Source organism: Suncus etruscus, chromosome 1 (assembly GCF_024139225.1).
Source record: "Suncus etruscus isolate mSunEtr1 chromosome 1, mSunEtr1.pri.cur, whole genome shotgun sequence".
Classification (NCBI taxonomy): Eukaryota; Metazoa; Chordata; class Mammalia; order Eulipotyphla; family Soricidae; genus Suncus; species Suncus etruscus.
In genome coordinates, this window is record NC_064848.1 from 81,514,331 (window position 1) to 81,532,610 (window position 18,280).

Here is an 18,280-nt window from a genome sequence, read left to right on the forward strand (position 1 = left end):
CCTCACACAAAGCAAATGCCCTACTGCTGTGCTATCACTCCAGGCCCAAATTGCAATAGGTTTAAGTGTAATTTCCTGGGTCTTTCCTTCTTTCTTCCTTTTCCTTCCTCTCCTCTTTCTTCCTTCTATTCTTCTTTTCTTTCTTCCCTCTCTCCAATCCTATTAAAGTGATTGGTGTATGTTATTTGTTTTATTTATTTATTTAAAAAAAAGCTTTTAGGCTACACCTAACTCTGTTCAGGGTTTACTCCTGAGTCTATTCTCAGAGATCACTCGTGGGGTGGTTCTCAGGGGATTATATACAGCGCAGGGATTAAACTGGGGTTAGTGGGAGTTGGAGTGATAGCACAGCAGTAGGGCATTTGCCTTGCATGCAGCGACCCAGAACAGACCTGGTTCAATCCCCAGCATCCCATACAGATTCTCGGAGCCTGCTGGGAGTGATTTCTGAACACAGCCAGGAGTAACCCCTGAGCGCTACTAGGTGTGGCCCCAAAACCAGACCAAACAAACAAATAAAATGGGGTTAGCCACATGCAAAGTGAGAGACTTAACCCCTCTCTAGCCCTATATTAAAGTTTTTGTTTTGTTTTGTTTTGGTTTTTTGGGTCACACCTGGCAGCTCTCAGGGGTTACTCCTGGATCTATGCTCAAAAATCGCTCCTGGCAGGCTCGGGGAACCATATGGGATGCTGGGATTCGAACCACCATCCTTCTGCATGCAAGACAAATGCCCTACCTCCATGCTATCTCTCCAGCCCCCTATATTAAAGATTTTAAAGAGTTTGAACAGAACATAGCCTAAAAATTGAGCATCACTAAACCAGAAGAAGTCAGAATTATTCTGATCCAGATTTTTTTTCTTGATTTCACTCTTGATTTTATCTTTTAGGCTCTTCATGGACATGCAATTGTTATATTTGCTAACAGTACAATAAATGGAATTGTTTGAAAATATATTGATTTTGTTTACCAGCCAGGAGTTCCTCAAGTGTCTAGTCCTAGGGACTGACTATATATATATATATATATATGTTGTTCATCTCTGAAACCAAAAGCCTAGCACAGGATCTGGTGTATAACAGTGACTCAATCTGGAATATAACAGTTCTTTGAACAGTGGTACATTTATACAATGGAATACTATGCAGCTGTTAGAAGAAATGAAGTCACGAAAATTGTTTATACATGGATGGATTTGGAGACTATTATCTTGAGTGAAATAAGTCAGGGAGGGAGAGAGGGAGAGAGATAAGCACAGAATAATCTTACTTAAGAGGGAAAAAAGACAGTATAATAATAATATCCAGAGAATAGAGATGAGGGCTGGAAGGATCAGCCCGTGATAACAAGCTTATCACAAGAGTGGTAAGTGCAGATAGAGAAATAACTACACTAACAGCTACCATGACAATGATAGAAAAAGAAATTCAATGCCTTTCTTGAAGACAGGGGGTGGGGGGAGGTAAGAATGGAAAAGTTACACTAGTGAAGGAGTGTGTGCATTTTATAGATAAAATCCAATTACAAACATGTTTGTAACCATTGTGCTTAAAGAAAGAAATCATTAAACAAATTAAAGTTCTTTGAGGGGCTGGAGAGACAGCACAGCAGTAGGGTGTTTGCCTTGAATGTGGCCAACCTAGGCTGGACAGTGAGTGGTTCAATTTCTGACATCCCATATGGTCCCCTGAGCCTGCCAGGGGCAATTTCTTTTATATATATATATATATATTTTTTTTTTATTTAAACACCTTGATTACATACATGATTGTGTTTGGGTTTCAGTCATGTAAAGAACACCCCCCATCACCAGTGCAACATTTCCATCACCAATGTCCCAAGTCTCCCTCCTCCCCACCTGACCCCCGCCTGTACTCTAAACAGGCTCTCCATTTCCCTCATACATTCTCATTATTAGGACAGTTCAAAATGTAGTTATTTCTCTAACTAAACTCATCACTCTTTGTGGTGAGCTTCCTGAGGTGAGCTGGAACTTCCAGCTCTTTTCTCTTTTGTGTCTGAAAATTATTATTGCAAGAATGTCTTTCATTTTTCTTAAAACGCCACGGGCAATTTCTGAGTGCTGCCAATGTGGCCCAAAACAACAACAAAAATTAAAGTTCTTTGAATTAATCAGAGTTCTTTTTTTTTTTTTTTTTTTAAGTTTTTGGGTCACACCCGGCAGCACTCAGGGGCTATTTCTGGCTTTACACTCAGAAATCGCGCCTGGCAGGCTCAGGGGACCACATGGGATGCCGGGATTTGAACCGCCATCCTTCTGCATGCAAGGCAAACATCTTACCTCCATTCTATTCTCCGTCCCCAGTTTTCAGAGTTCTTTAAATCAGGGATTTCAGCAATTCCACACCTTGGCATCTATCCCAAGCACTCAAAACACATTCAACTGAAAAAATGTTCTGAATTTCACACCCATGTTCTGAATTATTTAAAATAGCCAAGATCTGGTAACAAAGCAAGTACCCAAGAATGGATGAGTAGGTAAAAAATCTGTAGCAAATATATACAGTGGAATATTTTTCAGCTCTAAGAAAAATGAAATCTCGGGGCTGTAGAGATAGCATGGAGGTAAGGCATTTGCCTTGCATGCAGAAGAACAGTGGTTCGAATCCCAGCATTCCAGATGGTCCCCCGATCCTGCCAGGAGCGATTTCTGAGCTTAGAGTCAGGAGTAATCCCTTAAGCGCTGCCGGGTGTGACCCAAAAAAACAAAAAAAGGAAGAAAGAAAGAAAGATGTAATCTTGCAGATCACTACAACTTGAATAGAACTGGATGATGTCTTACAAGCAAAGTGAATCAGAAGTAGGACAAATACCAGATTATCTCACCCAAATGTTGAGTATAAACAAAGAGAATAGACAATGACTAATAAAAACAAACCCTGAGGTTTCTACTTGCTATACTGTCTCTCCAGCTTTCTCCCATCTATACTGAAATAAAATTAACTTTGAGAGTTAGCTTCTGACTTCTCAGGTCCAATTACATAACCACAGGATCTGTCTTTGTTTAAATACAGACAGGCTTATGAAAACACAGAAGAAAGTGCAAATCATTTTTATTAGTTTGTTTTTTATTTGTTTAGTTTTGGGCCATACCCAGTGATGCTCAGGGGTTACTCCAAGCTATACGCTCAGAAATCGTTCCTGGCTTTGGGGACCATATGGGATGCCGGGGGATTGAACCTCGGTTGGTCCTAGGCTAGCTTGTGCAAGGCAGAGATGCCTTACCACTTGTGCCACCACTCCTGCTCCAGAAAGTGCAAATCTTTAAGGCCACAAACCAAGTTTTATTTATTTATTTATTTTTTAGATTTCTTTTTTTAAATTTTCTTAATATTTTTATTTAAACACCTTGGTTACAAACATGATTGTGGTTGGGTTTCAGTTATATCAAATGACACCCCCCCCCCATCACCAGTGCAACATTCCCATCATCAATGACCCAAATATCCCTCCTCCCCTCCCCGCCCCACCTGTACTCTAAACAGGCTTTCCACTTCCCTCATATATTCTCATTGTTAGGATAGTTCGCAATGTGGTTATTTCTCTAACTAAACTCATCACTCTTTGTGGTGAGATTCATGAGGTCGACTGTAACGTCCAGCCCTCCTCTCTTATGTCTCTGAAAATTTCAAACCAAGTTTTAAAATCATCTAACCATAGGGAATGATGATAATAGTACAGTGAGTAGGACATTTACCTTGCACAAGGCCAACCTGATCCCCACACCCCTAAATCTGCCAAGAGTTATCCCTGAGTGCAGAGTCAGGATTAAGCCCTGAGCACTCCCAGGTATAGCCCCAAATAAAATCACCTCATTCTGGGTAGGGATAAAATTTTCTACTATGGCCAGTACGGCTCCTACACAATCTGGCTACATGTTCTGCCTGAGAAGGCTTTGTACTCGCAGTTCCCTCTGATAGCAGATTCTTTCCCCAAATAGCCAAGCTTGCTATCACACCACCTTCAGATCTCAATGCTTCAATGCCTTCCCAATGAGGCCATCCCCCAGCATGCCCTGTTGCCTTTAGTGGTTTGATTCTCCTCCCTAGGTAATGCCACTATATTCACTATATTACTCTGTCTGTCTGTGTCTGTCTCTCTCTCTCACTCTCTCTCAGTTGATTAATGCTTGCCTCTCCACTCCCCAACAATAAATCGTAAGCTCCATAAATAGAGAAAGGGCTTTCATCTGTCTTGTTCACTCTTCATCACCTAGCTACTGCCTAGTCATTGTAAACATTTCAATAAAAGCCACATACATGAATGACAGCATGTAGGAGAAGGCAGATGTCACAAACACAATGAACTGAGAACCTGGGATTGCTTTGTCTGTCACCAGTTATCTGCCAATAGCACATGCAGTTTGGACTAACCTGGCAGCCAGAGAGACAGGCTTCCGCATGCCGTAGATGGTCTGCACTGTGGTCACAGTCTCTGCCAAAGGCCTCAGGGTTGCGGCTGGAATCAGTGGGGAGGACTGGCCAGGACAGCATGGTAATTTACTGTCTCTGAAATCGGCCTGGGGAGGTAACACAAAAGAAGGAATTGGGGGCCAGGAAACAATTCAGCATTGGAATTAAAACCACATGGTCCCTTTGAGCATCTCCGGTGCAGCCTTAGAGGCCCTTTGCAATAATGGGGTGGCTGAGAAGCCCCCAGCACAACACAGGTCTGAGCAATTCTCACGTCTTCACATTGGCCTGCTGGTCCTGTTGGCTAGGCACCACTCAGGAGCTTTCCTGCCACCCCATCCTCCAAGAAAAAACAAGGGAGGAAATCAATCTCCATTTGGGTTCTATTTTCCTATCGTCAATTGCTCCCCAAGCCTCGCCATGCAGGCAAAATCGATGGCCATTTATTAAGTGATTCTACTGTGTGCCAGAAACTAAGCTAATAAGCATATTGCATCTTGACAATCATTGAAGGTAGAGATTCTCCTTTACATCTGAGCACCCATGGGAAGAGGTATCAAATTTGCATAAGCATGGACAAATTAAAAATGTGCTCATTCCATCTTGATCATGCTCATGATAGTAATGAACATTTAAGAGATATTAGAAGGTGAAAGAAAACTCTTCTCAGAACTGAATTTATGGAAAGTGAAGCTTAGAGCAATGCTTAGAGAGGTGAAGTAATCTTCCCCCAACCAAGTATGCAGGACCAGGATAAGCTGACTCCAGAATTGGTACTTTTCATCTCTGCAGCTATGGGTATCCTGGGCTTAGCAGCGCCAGCATGATTTTGAAACTTAGTAAAAATAAAAGTTCTCAGTCTCATCTAATATCTTGGAAACCAGACTCTCTGGGTATGGAGTTCAGCAATCTGTGCTTTCATAAGACTTCTAGACAATTCTGATATACAGTAAAATCTGAGAATTATCAGTCTAGAGTTCACTGCCCCATTCGGAGAAAATAATTTATTTTTGTTGTTTTCTTACAAAACATAATATAACCTTAACAAAGAATACTTTAAATATGTATAAAAGTAGATACATGAAGAAATTTCATAGTATCTTAATGTTTAGTATTTATATTTTCACAGTACTTTTCACTATGTGTACTTTTTAATATCCTTTTGTTATTATCATTGTCATTTTTTGTTTTGGGGCCACACTCAGTGGTGCTCCTGGCTCTGCACTCAGGCATTACTCCTGGAAGGCTTTGGGGACCATATTGGATGCTGGGAATCAAACCAGATTTGACTGCATACAAGGCAAATGCCCTATCCACTGTATTATTTCTCCAGCACACGGAGTATCATTTTAATGTATGCTTTAGCCCTTCCTTCCTGATAGAACTGGGAGGAAGCAATTATTTTTCTACTTCAATGTAGTGAGTGGAAAAAAACTTTTGATTAATTTTTTATTCTTTCTGGAAAAAAGAAAATTGACATTGATTTTTACAAAGATAAAGGGAGGTAAAAGAGCCAAGGATTTAGCATAAATTTAAGCAGTGTCACCAAACTGTAGTAACAGTCACTGTATTTTTCACTGTCATGAGCTTAAAATGGAAAGAAGGAAGAAAAATCAGCTTCATTTCAGAATGACCTTGGAGAAGCAGTGAAAAGTGCTAACGTTATTAAATCTCAACCCCGAGTACCATCTTTTAATTAGAAGGTTGTCAGTAACTCCCTAATTAGTCTCTCAGGACCAGTCCTCTCTCCTGAGTTTCAACCCTGGATATCCAACTAACTCATTCTTTGTTTCCACCTGGATGCTTCAAAATCATTTCTAAGACATCCTGCCCAAATGCAAGCTCATTACTATTTCTACTTCAGTCTTTTGTTGTTGGTGATGGAGGGATTGGGCTACGCAGGCTATACTCGGGCTGCTCTTTGCTTAGGGTTCACTCCTGGTGGTGCTCAGGACTTGAACTGGGGTCCACTGCATGGAAAATAAGTGCCTAACCCTTGGACTATCCCTCCAGCCCCATGCATATTTCTTTCAAATTTCCTGATACCTGTCTAACAGGTGAGATCTACAAGTCAGATCTCAGGGAGGCATCTGTGATTTCCCCTTCAATCTCCAATCCAATTCCTCCTCCTAAAAATTTGTCATGTGTACCTCTCTTTCATTCTATAGCCATTCCAGTCAAGCTCTTTGCCCTCTCTTCCTTGAGCTTCTGTGTGAAGTTTTCACTCTTGCCCCGAAACTACTTTGGCCAGTTACTCTCCCACTGCTGTCCCATGGACCATCTCTAAATGCAATACATTGCCTCCGCCCACTTGAAGAATGTCCAGGTTTCCCAGGGACACATATTAGATAGGTTTGACCCTTCAGGGCTTGTCTCTGCCTTCCTCCCCTACGCCCCATGTCTTGTGTCCTATATCTAAGTCCTTTGGCCTTCTTCCCAGTCTCTTAAAGAGTAGGATGATTCTTGCCGGCCCCTGCCATGGTTCATGCTGTTCCCTCTGCCTACTCCAGATGTCCTCCAGTCATTCTGGCCCAGTTTTCAAAACTCCCCATGTAGTTTCTGTTTCCTTCTGGCACTGGCTTTTTGGAAAGGGCTTCCCTGGGTGTCTTGTGGCACTGCCATGTCTGGCTAAAGACCAGTGGGCTCACCATGACCAGCTAAAGGCAATGGAGGCATAATTTCCAGCTGGGGAGCCATGTACAGTACAACTGTAGAGCCTGATGGATATCTGGACACTGGCAATTAACAGCCTGACCCAGTTCTATGTATCTGCCCTCTGGTTCTTTAGTAGCAGGGTAGGGTGAAGAGCCACCTAAGCAATGTTCAGGGAACACTCTCCCAATTCTAATCCACTGGGCCAGTCAGTTCTATGCCAAAGGCTACCGATGCAGAGCTGCTCAGCCCAGTGGTCTTAGGGCCATCCACCCAGAAATACTCAGGGGCTTCATAGCAGTAGGAATTGAACTTATTTGTAACAGGCCTTAGCTGATCTATCTTCCTGGTCCTGTTCCTAAAATACAGGTGCTGAGGTGCATGATCCTAAAAACGAATCATTCAAGAAAATGTCTTCCTCTTCTTCAGCCACTGCTTCTTCTCAACACCTCTTCTAAGTGCCAAAGCCATGCGGCAGTGATCATTAACCAGCTCATAAGCTTTCATTTCAGCAACTGTAGGCCACCCACAGCCCACCTCAGAGATCCTCCAAATTGGCAGGAAAGTCTTTGGAAAATGCCTCGGGGACCACTGGTCCTAGAATCTTCGATGTCTGAACCTTGGGAGGAGCAGAGGACAAGGGGATAGAGGAGGGCTTTCTCTGGACTTTCTACTCCATTATCACAGCACACCACACAGCAAGCTTTTCCAGAAGCTTTCACTTAAAGTTAAAAGACCCGAAAAATCATCAGACTAATATTGTGGATGAGGAAATGACAACATTTGAATGTTGAAAAACATCTGAATGCCTTTGCAGAGTTTGAATTTTCAGTTGCAGGGGGAGGTTGGAAACAGGAAGTGGGGTTGTCATGACGACCCCCTTTTGTTAATTATACCACCCTGACCCTCCAGTCTGAGGAACAACCACTGACATTTGTGGGATGTTCTGTGGTTGGGAAAGTACTTTCAAGTGCTGCCTCTTTTTTTGATCCTTACCTCTACCAGTATGTGGAGAGGATTTTCTGATTAATAGTTCCAGATTCAATAAAAGGAGAGGGACAAAGAGAACACAGAGGGAAGGCACATGGTCTTGCATACTGCTGACCTAAATTTAACCCCTAGCAACATCAGGATGGAGTTCTCCTGAGCACAAAGCCAGTAGTAAGCCCTGAGGTTACTTACCCTGTGTTGCCCACTTCCACCCAATAAAGAAATAAAACCAAAAGGGATTGGTGGCTCAGTGTGGTAAAGTGAACTAAGATCACACCACCATCTAACATCTAGCCCAGATATCAAAAACAGGGACACAAAATACATGTGTACCTGTGTTTTTACAGTGGCATTGTTCACAACTGAGAAAAAATGATGGCAATACCCTGCAATAATAAATGAGTGGTTGAACAAAGCAAGAGATCCACAATCAATCAGATTTTTCCAGAAAAAGAAATGAAGTACATATACATACTATAAAAGGGAAAGCCTCAAGAGTCTCAAGAGCATTATATGGGGGCCTGGAGAGATAGCACAGTGGTGTTTGCCTTGCAAGCAGCCGATCCAGGACCAAAGGTGGTTGGTTCGAATCCCGGTGTCCCATATGGTCCCCTGTGCCTGCCAGGAGCTATTTCTGAGCAGACAGCCAGGAGTAACCCCTGAGCACCGCTGGGTGTGGCCCAAAAACAAAAACAAAACAAAACAAAAAGAGCATTATATGGGGCTGAAAACACAACTCAGAGAGCTGGAGCTCAAGTTCTGCAGATATGCCCTAGAGTGCGTGGCATGCGAATTCCACTGCAAGGAGTGACTCTCTTCTGTTCTGAACTAGGAGGAACCCCCCCACCAAAAGCACCATTGGGTGTAATCCCAAAACATACCAATCCACCAATATAAAAATTGTGCTATAGCAATCATGAACAACTTTGTGACTGGTATTTCATGGTGAATACATTAAACATTAATTTAAAAGATAAGTAAGAAATTACACTGTGTAAAAGACTCTCAGCTCTATGATTTTGCATATTTTGATTCTGCTTATATGAAATATCTGAAATTAGTAAATTCACAAATATAGGATGCCGGTGGGAGGTTTCTAGGGATTAAAGGGAGGGAGGAAGTAGGGGGTCACTATTTCTGGTATGTTAATGAGTAGAGGGCTTCTTTTGAGGGGGACACAAAGGTTTGGAACTAGAAAAATATGGAAGCTGAGAGTTACTTAATGCACTAAATATCATTGAATAGTCACTTTGAAACAATGATCTGTATGTCCACGAAACACACCTCAATCATGTGAAATAGCCCAAGATGGAGACCAGCTCCTCTCCAACCTCCCAGAACTCATCAAAAGCACAAAGCAGTGGACAGGAAAAGCAGAGCCCATGGGAAAAATATTTTAACACACAGAATCTGTTTTTTGGGTTACTTACAGTAAACTGTGGGCCTGTGATGAAAGGTTCAGGAAACGGGGTCACTGTATCAGCTGGGAATGTTTTTATCTTCAAAATAAGAAAATGAGGGGGGAGAAAGACAAGAGAATTACTTCCAGATTAGATAACAACCTTTGGCGACTTTGGCACACAGGAGCTGAAGGGCTCAGAGAAGTTGTCAGAGCTGCCCTGGTAGAAGGCCACATACCAAGGTACTGTCAGAGGTGTTACCCCCAAGGGTCTTTAGATCCACAATCCCTCAGGGCTAGGTATATATAGCCCATGCATAGAAGGCACCTCACACTTACTCCACCTGGAACTCCCTTCACCAAAGTCTCCAGGGCCTTCCTTCTGGACTCGGTCTATACAGCCTGATCTATGAAAGACCATGATTGTGCAGATCAGCCAAGCTGGCATGCCCCAGATAACTGCTGGCCACCTCTCTCCTTAGGAGATGACAATAGAGAGGTCACATTCTAGATCCATGCCCATCACCATGGACAACATGCCAAGACCAATCAGACTAAAGTGCTTTTTGCTATCCATTCACCCTGGGGTGGATAGACAGAAACATGGGAGCTGACATTATCTTCTCTGGGGACAGAAGTGCCCAGAGCAAAGGCAGCTGTGGCACAGAGCAGGGCTAGAAGCAATGTAGATCCACAACAGGCACATGCTTGGAGAGACTTCACTCTCTTTCTCTTCCACCTTCAAAGGTAGCAGTGACTCTAGCTTTATCAGGATTCTGCAGGGCAGGGACACTGCCTGTTGTCCAGCTGGGGATACATGGTGCCACCTGGTAACAGGGGGCTGTCAGCCAGATCCCATATCCTTCAGGCGTATGTGCCTCAGGCTTCTGCCCACGGACCTGGAACTGTGCGGCTGGCAGAGAGCCCCTCAGTACTCCTGAGTTAGCCTAATGGGGCCAGCAGGCAAGGACACAGTAGACTGAAACCAAGTCTAATGAGCTTCGCTGGCGGGTAGAGCAGATCTGCACTAATGCCTCCGCTCGATGTACTGAGCTGTACATCTGAAGCCTGCACACCTTTCCCATACTTGCTTTGGTCTCTTTATAAACACCTCAAAAATCTCCAGAAGGGGGCTCAAATGTCCTTAGGGAGAGGGATAAGGAGGTGTATGGCAAGGACTCAGGGCAAAGCCTGGTGTTATATCTCCTAGACCTAATGGTCCAACATAGGGCTCTGAGTCCACCTCACCAAAGGAGAAGTCACGTCAAGACAGACACATATAGAGGTAGAAGGAGAAAGGGGTTTCGGATCACTATTTCAGAAAAGGGCAAGCTGGTAGCTTCAGAGAATTCAAAGAGGATAAATTATTTATCGGGGCCCTCTGGGACTCCATGGGGGTTAGCACATATGCTCCTCCTTAGGGTCCTGATGTGGATAATCACATTAGCAAGGGAGCAAATGCCCAGATCAAAATACTGAACCCAGCAGGGTTAAGCCTAAGAACACAAACACTCTGACATGAAAGCCATTTCTGTCTCCCCTAGGAGAGTGCCAAACCAGAAACAAAGCATGGGTCCTGCAGTCAAGAATGTGGGTGGGGAGACTTGGGGGGCACTTGATGGAACACAACAGTGAATGGAATTAAAAGAACACATCACAGAGAAGAGAAAATCAGGAGAGGCCATGGAGCCTGTGAAGACACTGAGGATTCAGAACAAATGTGAATGCATATGAGTAGGGACCATGCACAACTGAAAAAAAAACATACTACAATGTTGGGTGAGGGGTGATTCCTTTCCCATTGTTCAAATATTCAAAGGGCTCTCTTGAGCCACAGGAAAAGACACGGTTTTGAAAGTCTGTTTTTAAACAGAAATGCAACGAAGAATTTTTCTCTCTGGAAAAAAAAAAATTGCCTGTGCAGGTTTGAACTCCAGGCACACAACACTTCCTGGTCTAGAAAGTGTTCCTAGTCTCAAGTGTTCCTGGAGACCTAGAGATGTTGGGGCAGGTCAATAGCCCCATGTCCCAGGGCCAGCTGGTCTCCAACGCTGCATCTTTTTGTGTGGAGCCCACCTGTCTGCTCCTCGGAGGTCTAAGTGTGTACATCCCCGGGGGTGGGGGCAGCCACCAGGTGACTCCTGCCCGCCTCACCTCTCCTGGCCTCTCCCTGCCAGATACCTACCAGCCTCGTTTTGATTGGAGGGTGCATGCAAACTCCAGTGGTCTCTTCCTTCATGGGGAGAGAGAGTGGAGGAGAACAGCGAGAGTGGGCACAGTAGGGGGCGCTGGCGGGCTCTGCCTGCTCACGAGGAGAGGAGAGAAGGGAAGGAGGAGGAGGTGGTGAGAAAAGGGGAGGAGGAAGAGGAGATAAGGGAGGGAAAGGAAAGAAAGATAGCACAGTGCAAGACAGATCTGTAAACACCGGGCTGCTCTCAGGTCAACCTCACCCACAGTCTACACCCAGATCCAGACCAAGAAACAAAGTCTCTCCCACCTCCCTCTACTCTTGGCCTTCACTCCTCTTGGTTCTCTCTCCACAATCTGATTCAAGGCTTTTGGGAGAAACCTGGAGAAAACCACTCCTGGGCTGGCAGGTAGGGGACTCCCTTTCCAACTGCACAGGTCTGGCGTGCTTTGAGGGGCGAGAAGCGTGGGTCCAGGCCAAGCCAGAAGAGAGCCATGACGTGCATGAATGACAGCTACAGGGGCAGTATGAGGAGTGCTAGCCTTCCATGCCTCATTTCCTCCTGCCCACTGCTAAAACAGAACCTACATCCAGGTGTAGCATGAGCAGCGGTGCTACAGAGCACTTCAGGAAAGACCTTTTAGAACACAAGGTTAGGGTTTAATCTGCCAAGGCTCTATGATGTCCATGTGCTGAAAACACCAGCCCTGTTCCCTTCCCCAACCTTCATGGCCCAGGCCTTGGAGTCTTGCACTGGCACTGGGTTATGTCCCGGACTGGCTGGAAGATACTCAGCATTGGGCAAAAAATGCCAGTTGCCCATCACAGCCCTCAATAGTGCCATGCATCAGGCAGGGGCTAATGGCTGGTAAGTGTGATGATGAGGATGGCAGAGAGAGAATGTTCTGATGTTAGTGATGGGGCCACCGACAGGGTTAGTCTGAGTTTTAGAGAGGGGTGATTCACTGCAGACAGTAAACACATGCTTGAGTTCCAGAGGGTCCCCTTCATGAGTTGGCATCATCTTACCCCAATGAATAAAAAGCAGAGCCTCTGGGTAGGTTTCACTGAAAAATGATCTAGAAAATTGCAGGCTCTCTTCCCTCTCCAAGTTGATATCCATCTTCTTTATGATTGTGAAGTCTGGGACACTATCCAAGGGGTTTTGACAACCACTATCTCACAATGGCCTTCTCAAGGGCTTAATTTCACCATGCAAATTCAGACACAGCATTTTCAAAATTGCAAAGCCTAAGGCCAAGGTTCTAGACACTCCAACCCCACTCCAGTGATTTCTATTTCTAAATCCATCTTTCAGAAATATATGAGTTCAAATTAGCTATGTTTTACCAGCCTGCTGCCATCTCTCTGCTCCAAACTAACTCCCTTCCTCTCCCTCTCTTTATCTCTGTCTCTCTCTGTCTCTCTGTCTCTGTCTCTGTCTCTCTCTCTCTGTCTCTCTCTCTGTCTCTCTCTCTGTCTCTCTCTCTCTCTCTCTCTCTTTTTCCCCTCCTCTCCTTTTTGGGTCACATACATTGATGATCAGGGGTTACTCCTGACTTTGCACTCCAGCATTACTCCAGACACTTCTTGGGAGACAACATGGGATGCCCTCCCCGCAGAAGGAAAGGGAAACAGGTATCCACTAGGAGGAATGTGCAGAGGGTACCAGGGATTAAGTAAGGAAAGGACTTGAGACCCTTGGTAGGGTGGCCCCAGAGCAGAATGGCAGTAGGGTGTGCCCATAAAATGGAGTTTTTTCTCCCTCAGAAAACAGTGATTGCAAAGCCAAGGAACATAGAAGGCAGGGGTGAGAGTGACCAGAGTCACCTGGCAAGGACAGTAAGCTGCAGTGCAGGAGTGGGGAATGAGTATTAAGGGTCACTATGGGAAGTGGAACTGCCTTCCAATGACGCCCCCTTTTAACACACATTGGTGCCAGAATGCCTCTTCTCAGGCTCTCTTCAGACCCCAGGGAGATGGGGTGTGCCTCCCTTCCCTGCTTGCTACATCTTCACTACATCTTCCATCTTGAATGGGCTTCAAGGTCTGGGAAGGATCCATAGCAGGCTCTACAAGGCTCGCCTGAGTTCCAGAATGAAATGGGGGAGATTGAGGAGAAATAATCTGGGGGACATGTGCATTAGAGAGGCTAGGGGATGTTTCTTTTAGGTGTGTGTACATTTCTTTTAGAAGAGTGTGTGTGTGTGTGTGTGTGTGCACCACCCAGCGATGGTAGGGGTTATTCTTGGCTCTGCACACAGAAATCACTTCTGGTGAGATGCCAAGTATCAAACCCAGGTTGGTCGTGGATGGATGGGAGGGATGTGAGAGGGACACAGTAGCATAAAGAGAATATGGGAGCACCTGTGGGGTTGCTTCATCTTCTCAAAGAGGCCTGTTCAGACTAGGCCAGCGGTTTGTTCTTGCTGGTTAGAACCCGGCTGCTTGGAAAACTGTTCCACCCCTTTGACTCGGTCACATGGGCCAGGAGTTGTAAAGGTAAAAGCTACTCCTAAAGTGCTTTGTGGGGGGGGGGGTCGGAGAGATAGCATGGAGGTAAGGTGTTTGCTTTTCATGCAGAAGGTTGATGGTTCGAATCCTGGCACCCTATATGGTCCCCTGAGCCTGCCAGGAGCAATTTCTGAGCATAGAGCCAAGAGTAACCCCTGAGTGCTGCCAGTTGTGACCCCCCCACCAAATAAATAAAGTGCTTTGTGGGGATTTGTAGAAGGAGGCCAGAATATCTGTACCCCTCCTACCCTTCTGTCCTCTCAACACTCTCCTGAGACACCAAGCAATAAATACAGCATTAAGAGTCTCATTAGTTCAGGTCCTCAGCTGTCCTTGGAGACACAAGTACGAAGCCCTCAGTCACCCCAACACTGAGGACTCCCACTCATGCGAGGGAAGAGGGAATCAGACCCAGGGAGAGATGGCTGCCTGGGTGCTTCTCTATGCCCCTCTGGTGCCCAGGTGATTCTGAAATGGTTAAGGGGAAAGGCAATAGTGACCAGGATGGTGCCCTCCTCCTGAACTTTTGCCTCAGGTGCATACAAGTCAGAGAAGTGGGTTTCATCCGGAGAAGAGGGATTCACCACGAACTCAGCAATGACGTGTGTCACCTGAGGACTGAACCAGACATAGTCACCAAGCAGCACTGGGTGTGATTTCCTGGCCTTCAAAATAACTAGTGAAGTTTACTTGAAGTTGAGAAGTGAAGAACTGGGATGGTCCATGGAGCAGAGAGTTGCTCACTGTCAGCTTTCATCCAAGCTGGTCACACTGTGCAATGCAGAGAGTGAGCCTTGTGTCAGGGCATGCAGGAATGGGGCCTCCCTAAAGCCTGGATAGGATTTGCCTCACATGTCCCCTCTTCAAATTGTATGTTCCTCCAGTTCGTGGCTCACAGGCTTCACCCAGAACTTCACTGACCTCTGGGGTGAGTCCCCTGATATTCTTCTAACCTTGCTCTGTCCATCCATTCCTCAGCTGTGCCCAAGGCCTGGTGCAAAGGAAGCTTTTAGGATGTGTTTTGACTTGGATCACATTTTGATTCAAAATCTGTGGGCAATGATTTATGCTATCTAACACAGGGTATTACATATAACAAAGTTGGTGTCATCTAATAATATGAATAATTCCTTACTCATATGGATGTTTTATAGTCTAAACTTTGGGACTTATTCTGCTTGATTTCTTTCTGTCCCTCTCTCTGCTGTTCTCCATATGTTTCTCTTCACTGTCTTCCCACTCTTAGGACAGAGTTTAATGCCAACTTATTTGACCAATGGTGGGGCAATGGCCATCCAAGGCTGTTCAGGAGAGCAGAGGTGGGAGCACATCTGGCCTGCATATTGTCTGACTCCTTAGCGCTGTAGCCTAAAGGAACTCTCACTGGTGAGGGGGTCTCTTAGGGGATGCAAAGGATGGAGGACGGTGGGAAGCAGGAGGGGCCTGAAAGTCAGGCTGTGGCCTGTGGTGCAGATTACAGGCCAAAGACCATGGTAGAAAGCTATACAATAAAATGCATCCCATGGAAGGGTAATGTGGGTGCAGCCCAGGCAGGAAGAAGCCGAGACTCAAGCACCAAGGAGGCCCCAGCACCCAAAGAGCAGCAGCAAGAAGGGGTAAGGCCCTGTAGATGCCTGCTAAGGAAAGGGACCAGTGTCTCCCTCCAGGAGAGTAGTAGAGGGAGCTCAGAGGTCTGCATATAGGAGAACACACGCCCCTTGGCCGCTGGGTTACAAGTATACTGAGAGGAGGAGGCCCATCTCGGTCTATAGATCCCACTGCTGAGCTGTCTCTCAGGCCTGTGGGTATCTGGAGTTAGAAAATGGGAGTTTTACCAGAGGAGTAGCTTCCGTGAAATCCATCAGGAGATCGCCGGGCTCCAAGGTAAAGGCACCTCCTTGGTCAGAGGGGCTCTGTGAAGGCAGACAAACACAGGGGTTATAGGTGACATGACCCAGAGCTATGCTGCAACAGAGCATCCCAGTTCCATCCCTCTCTCCTTTCCTAACCCAGGATATTCTGATTTCCCCACCTTCCAGCATTTATGTATTTATTTAGGTGGAGCTCTCCATTTCTCCTGGAAATCTTCGTGGGTTCCCTTTTTGAAAAACTGTTGCTGGGGGCCAGAGTGATAGCACAGTGGGCAGAGCGTTTGTCTTGTATGTGGCTGATCCTTGCATGGGTTCAATCCCTGGCATATGTTCCCTTGAGCCTGTCAGGAGTCATTTCTGAGCACTGAGCCAGGAGTAACCCCTGAGCACTTCCAGGTGTGGACCCAAAACAAAACAATGCCAAAAAATGCTACAAAGAATTTGTCTTAAGACAAGTACTCCTTGAGTACTTGAGTACTCCTTGAGGGGACTAGATGGGGCAGGAATACCTCAGCATCAATAGTCTTTTTGATAAATGGAAAACAAACACTCCATGTGGGATCCAGACAGTTCAGATCTCAAGTTTGTTAAAATCATTAGCACAAAGATGCTTTTGAGACCAGGAAGACAGTACAATGATTAGGCACATGCCTAGTGGGCATTAAACCTGTGTTCAGCTGGTATCACATGGTCCCAAGCATGGCTCGTTATGGCTCTGGAGGACCCTAAGTCCTGCTGGGATGGTCCAGATATCCACAGGCCCTAGGCAGCAAAGCATCCTTGAGTCCTGGCATTGAATCCAACTCGTGTATAAAACTCACTAGTGGAATATACTTTATTTAGGCACACATAGCTGCAGTTAAAATGCTTGTGTTAAGGTCCCAGTATATGCCCATAAGCAGGGATGGGGACAAGAAATTTCAAGGAGAGTCCAGGATTTGACTCAGAACCATAAGAAGAGGAGGGAATGTGGGGCACTAGGTTGTGAACAAGGAAAGACATCATTTTTTAAATGTCAGGTTTCTCTTAGGATCTGAACAAGGAGGGATGCCATTTTGTAAGAGCCATATGGTATAAGCCACATGCTAGGTTTCCTTAAGCCTATTTCCTTTCACACCGCCCCAAGCGATCTGGCCATACCATACCATACAGTACAAAGGTACCCCTAGACAACAGTCAATCATTTTAAAGATCATCAACACGCTATAAACCCTCTATATCTGCTCCCTATATAATCTAATTCATGGCCTTGAGTGGGCTTATCTCCTTCTAGAGACAACCCTGACTGGTCACTAGGAGATATTGATAGAAGGATTAAAGTTTTGGTCAGCTTAAAAAAAAATTACTGGTGGTATATGCATTCAGAAACATAGACACACACACACACACAAACACACACACACAGAGTCTTCTGTTGAGAGACCATAATGAGTGATTCATGGGCCTTCTAAGAGCCCCCAAAGAAGATGATCTTAACTGGGAAAGGAGGCCCCTCTGAAAACAGGGAGGGGAGGGCCACATCTGGCTATGCTTAGGGATCACTCCTGGCTCTGAGCTCAGGGAAGCATATGTGATGCCAGAGTCCAACGCATGCCAATTCCTGTACTATTTATAAGGCTCCTGATATCAGGTTCTTTGTGGGTAAACTATTTGTCTTGTCCTAGAGACAAGCACGGAATCTTTGTGTTATCCACTGACACAGGGCCTGAGCGGCTGAATGGCCACTAGAGGGAGCCCTGAGGCCTCAGGTGGGGTGCTGCTTGCCTTCCCCCCCAGGAAGCCTTTGCTCTGGCATCTGTGGGATCTGTGGGCCCTAGGTGTGTATATGTGTGTCCGTGTGTAAGTGAGTATGTATGTGTCTATATTCTCTGAGTGTACTGTGAATATATGTGTAAATATGTATTTGTGTGTATGTGTGTATACATGAGCATGTATGCATGTTTGTATGTGTGTATCTATGTCTCTGAGTGCATGCATGTGGGTATATGTAAACATGTGTGTATTTTATGTGTGTATATGTGAAGACTGCATGGGTGTATCTGCATATGAGTGTATTTGTATTTCAGTCTGGCTGTCACCCTGATGCGGGTTGATGTCCTGTGTCACACATGGCATAGTATTGGGCCAGGATCTCCCCACACAGCCGAGCAGGACTGACTCCAGCACCAAGAGTTACTCGAAGGGAAGCTGGAGCCTCGGAAAAGACCAGACCCACGGAGGGGTCCAGCCA

At 45.4% G+C, this 18,280-nt stretch overlaps 1 protein-coding gene across 3 annotated transcripts in view; it reads right to left on the minus strand.

Moving 5' to 3' along the window:
* Positions 1-18,280, minus strand: part of EPB41L4B (erythrocyte membrane protein band 4.1 like 4B) — a 170,332-nt gene that overhangs the window by 3,161 nt on the left and 148,891 nt on the right. For 2 of the 3 annotated variants that reach the window (XM_049784518.1, XM_049784508.1), the window contains exons 22-25: positions 16,015-16,092; positions 11,663-11,779; positions 9,509-9,577; positions 4,398-4,543 (exon numbers count right to left, since the gene is read on the minus strand). In XM_049784518.1, coding sequence (XP_049640475.1) covers positions 4,398-4,543; positions 9,509-9,577; positions 11,663-11,779; positions 16,015-16,092 — 410 coding nt within the window. The remainder of the gene's footprint in view (positions 1-4,397; positions 4,544-9,508; positions 9,578-11,662; positions 11,780-16,014; positions 16,093-18,280) is intronic. The other variant, XM_049784525.1, reaches the window with a different exon arrangement.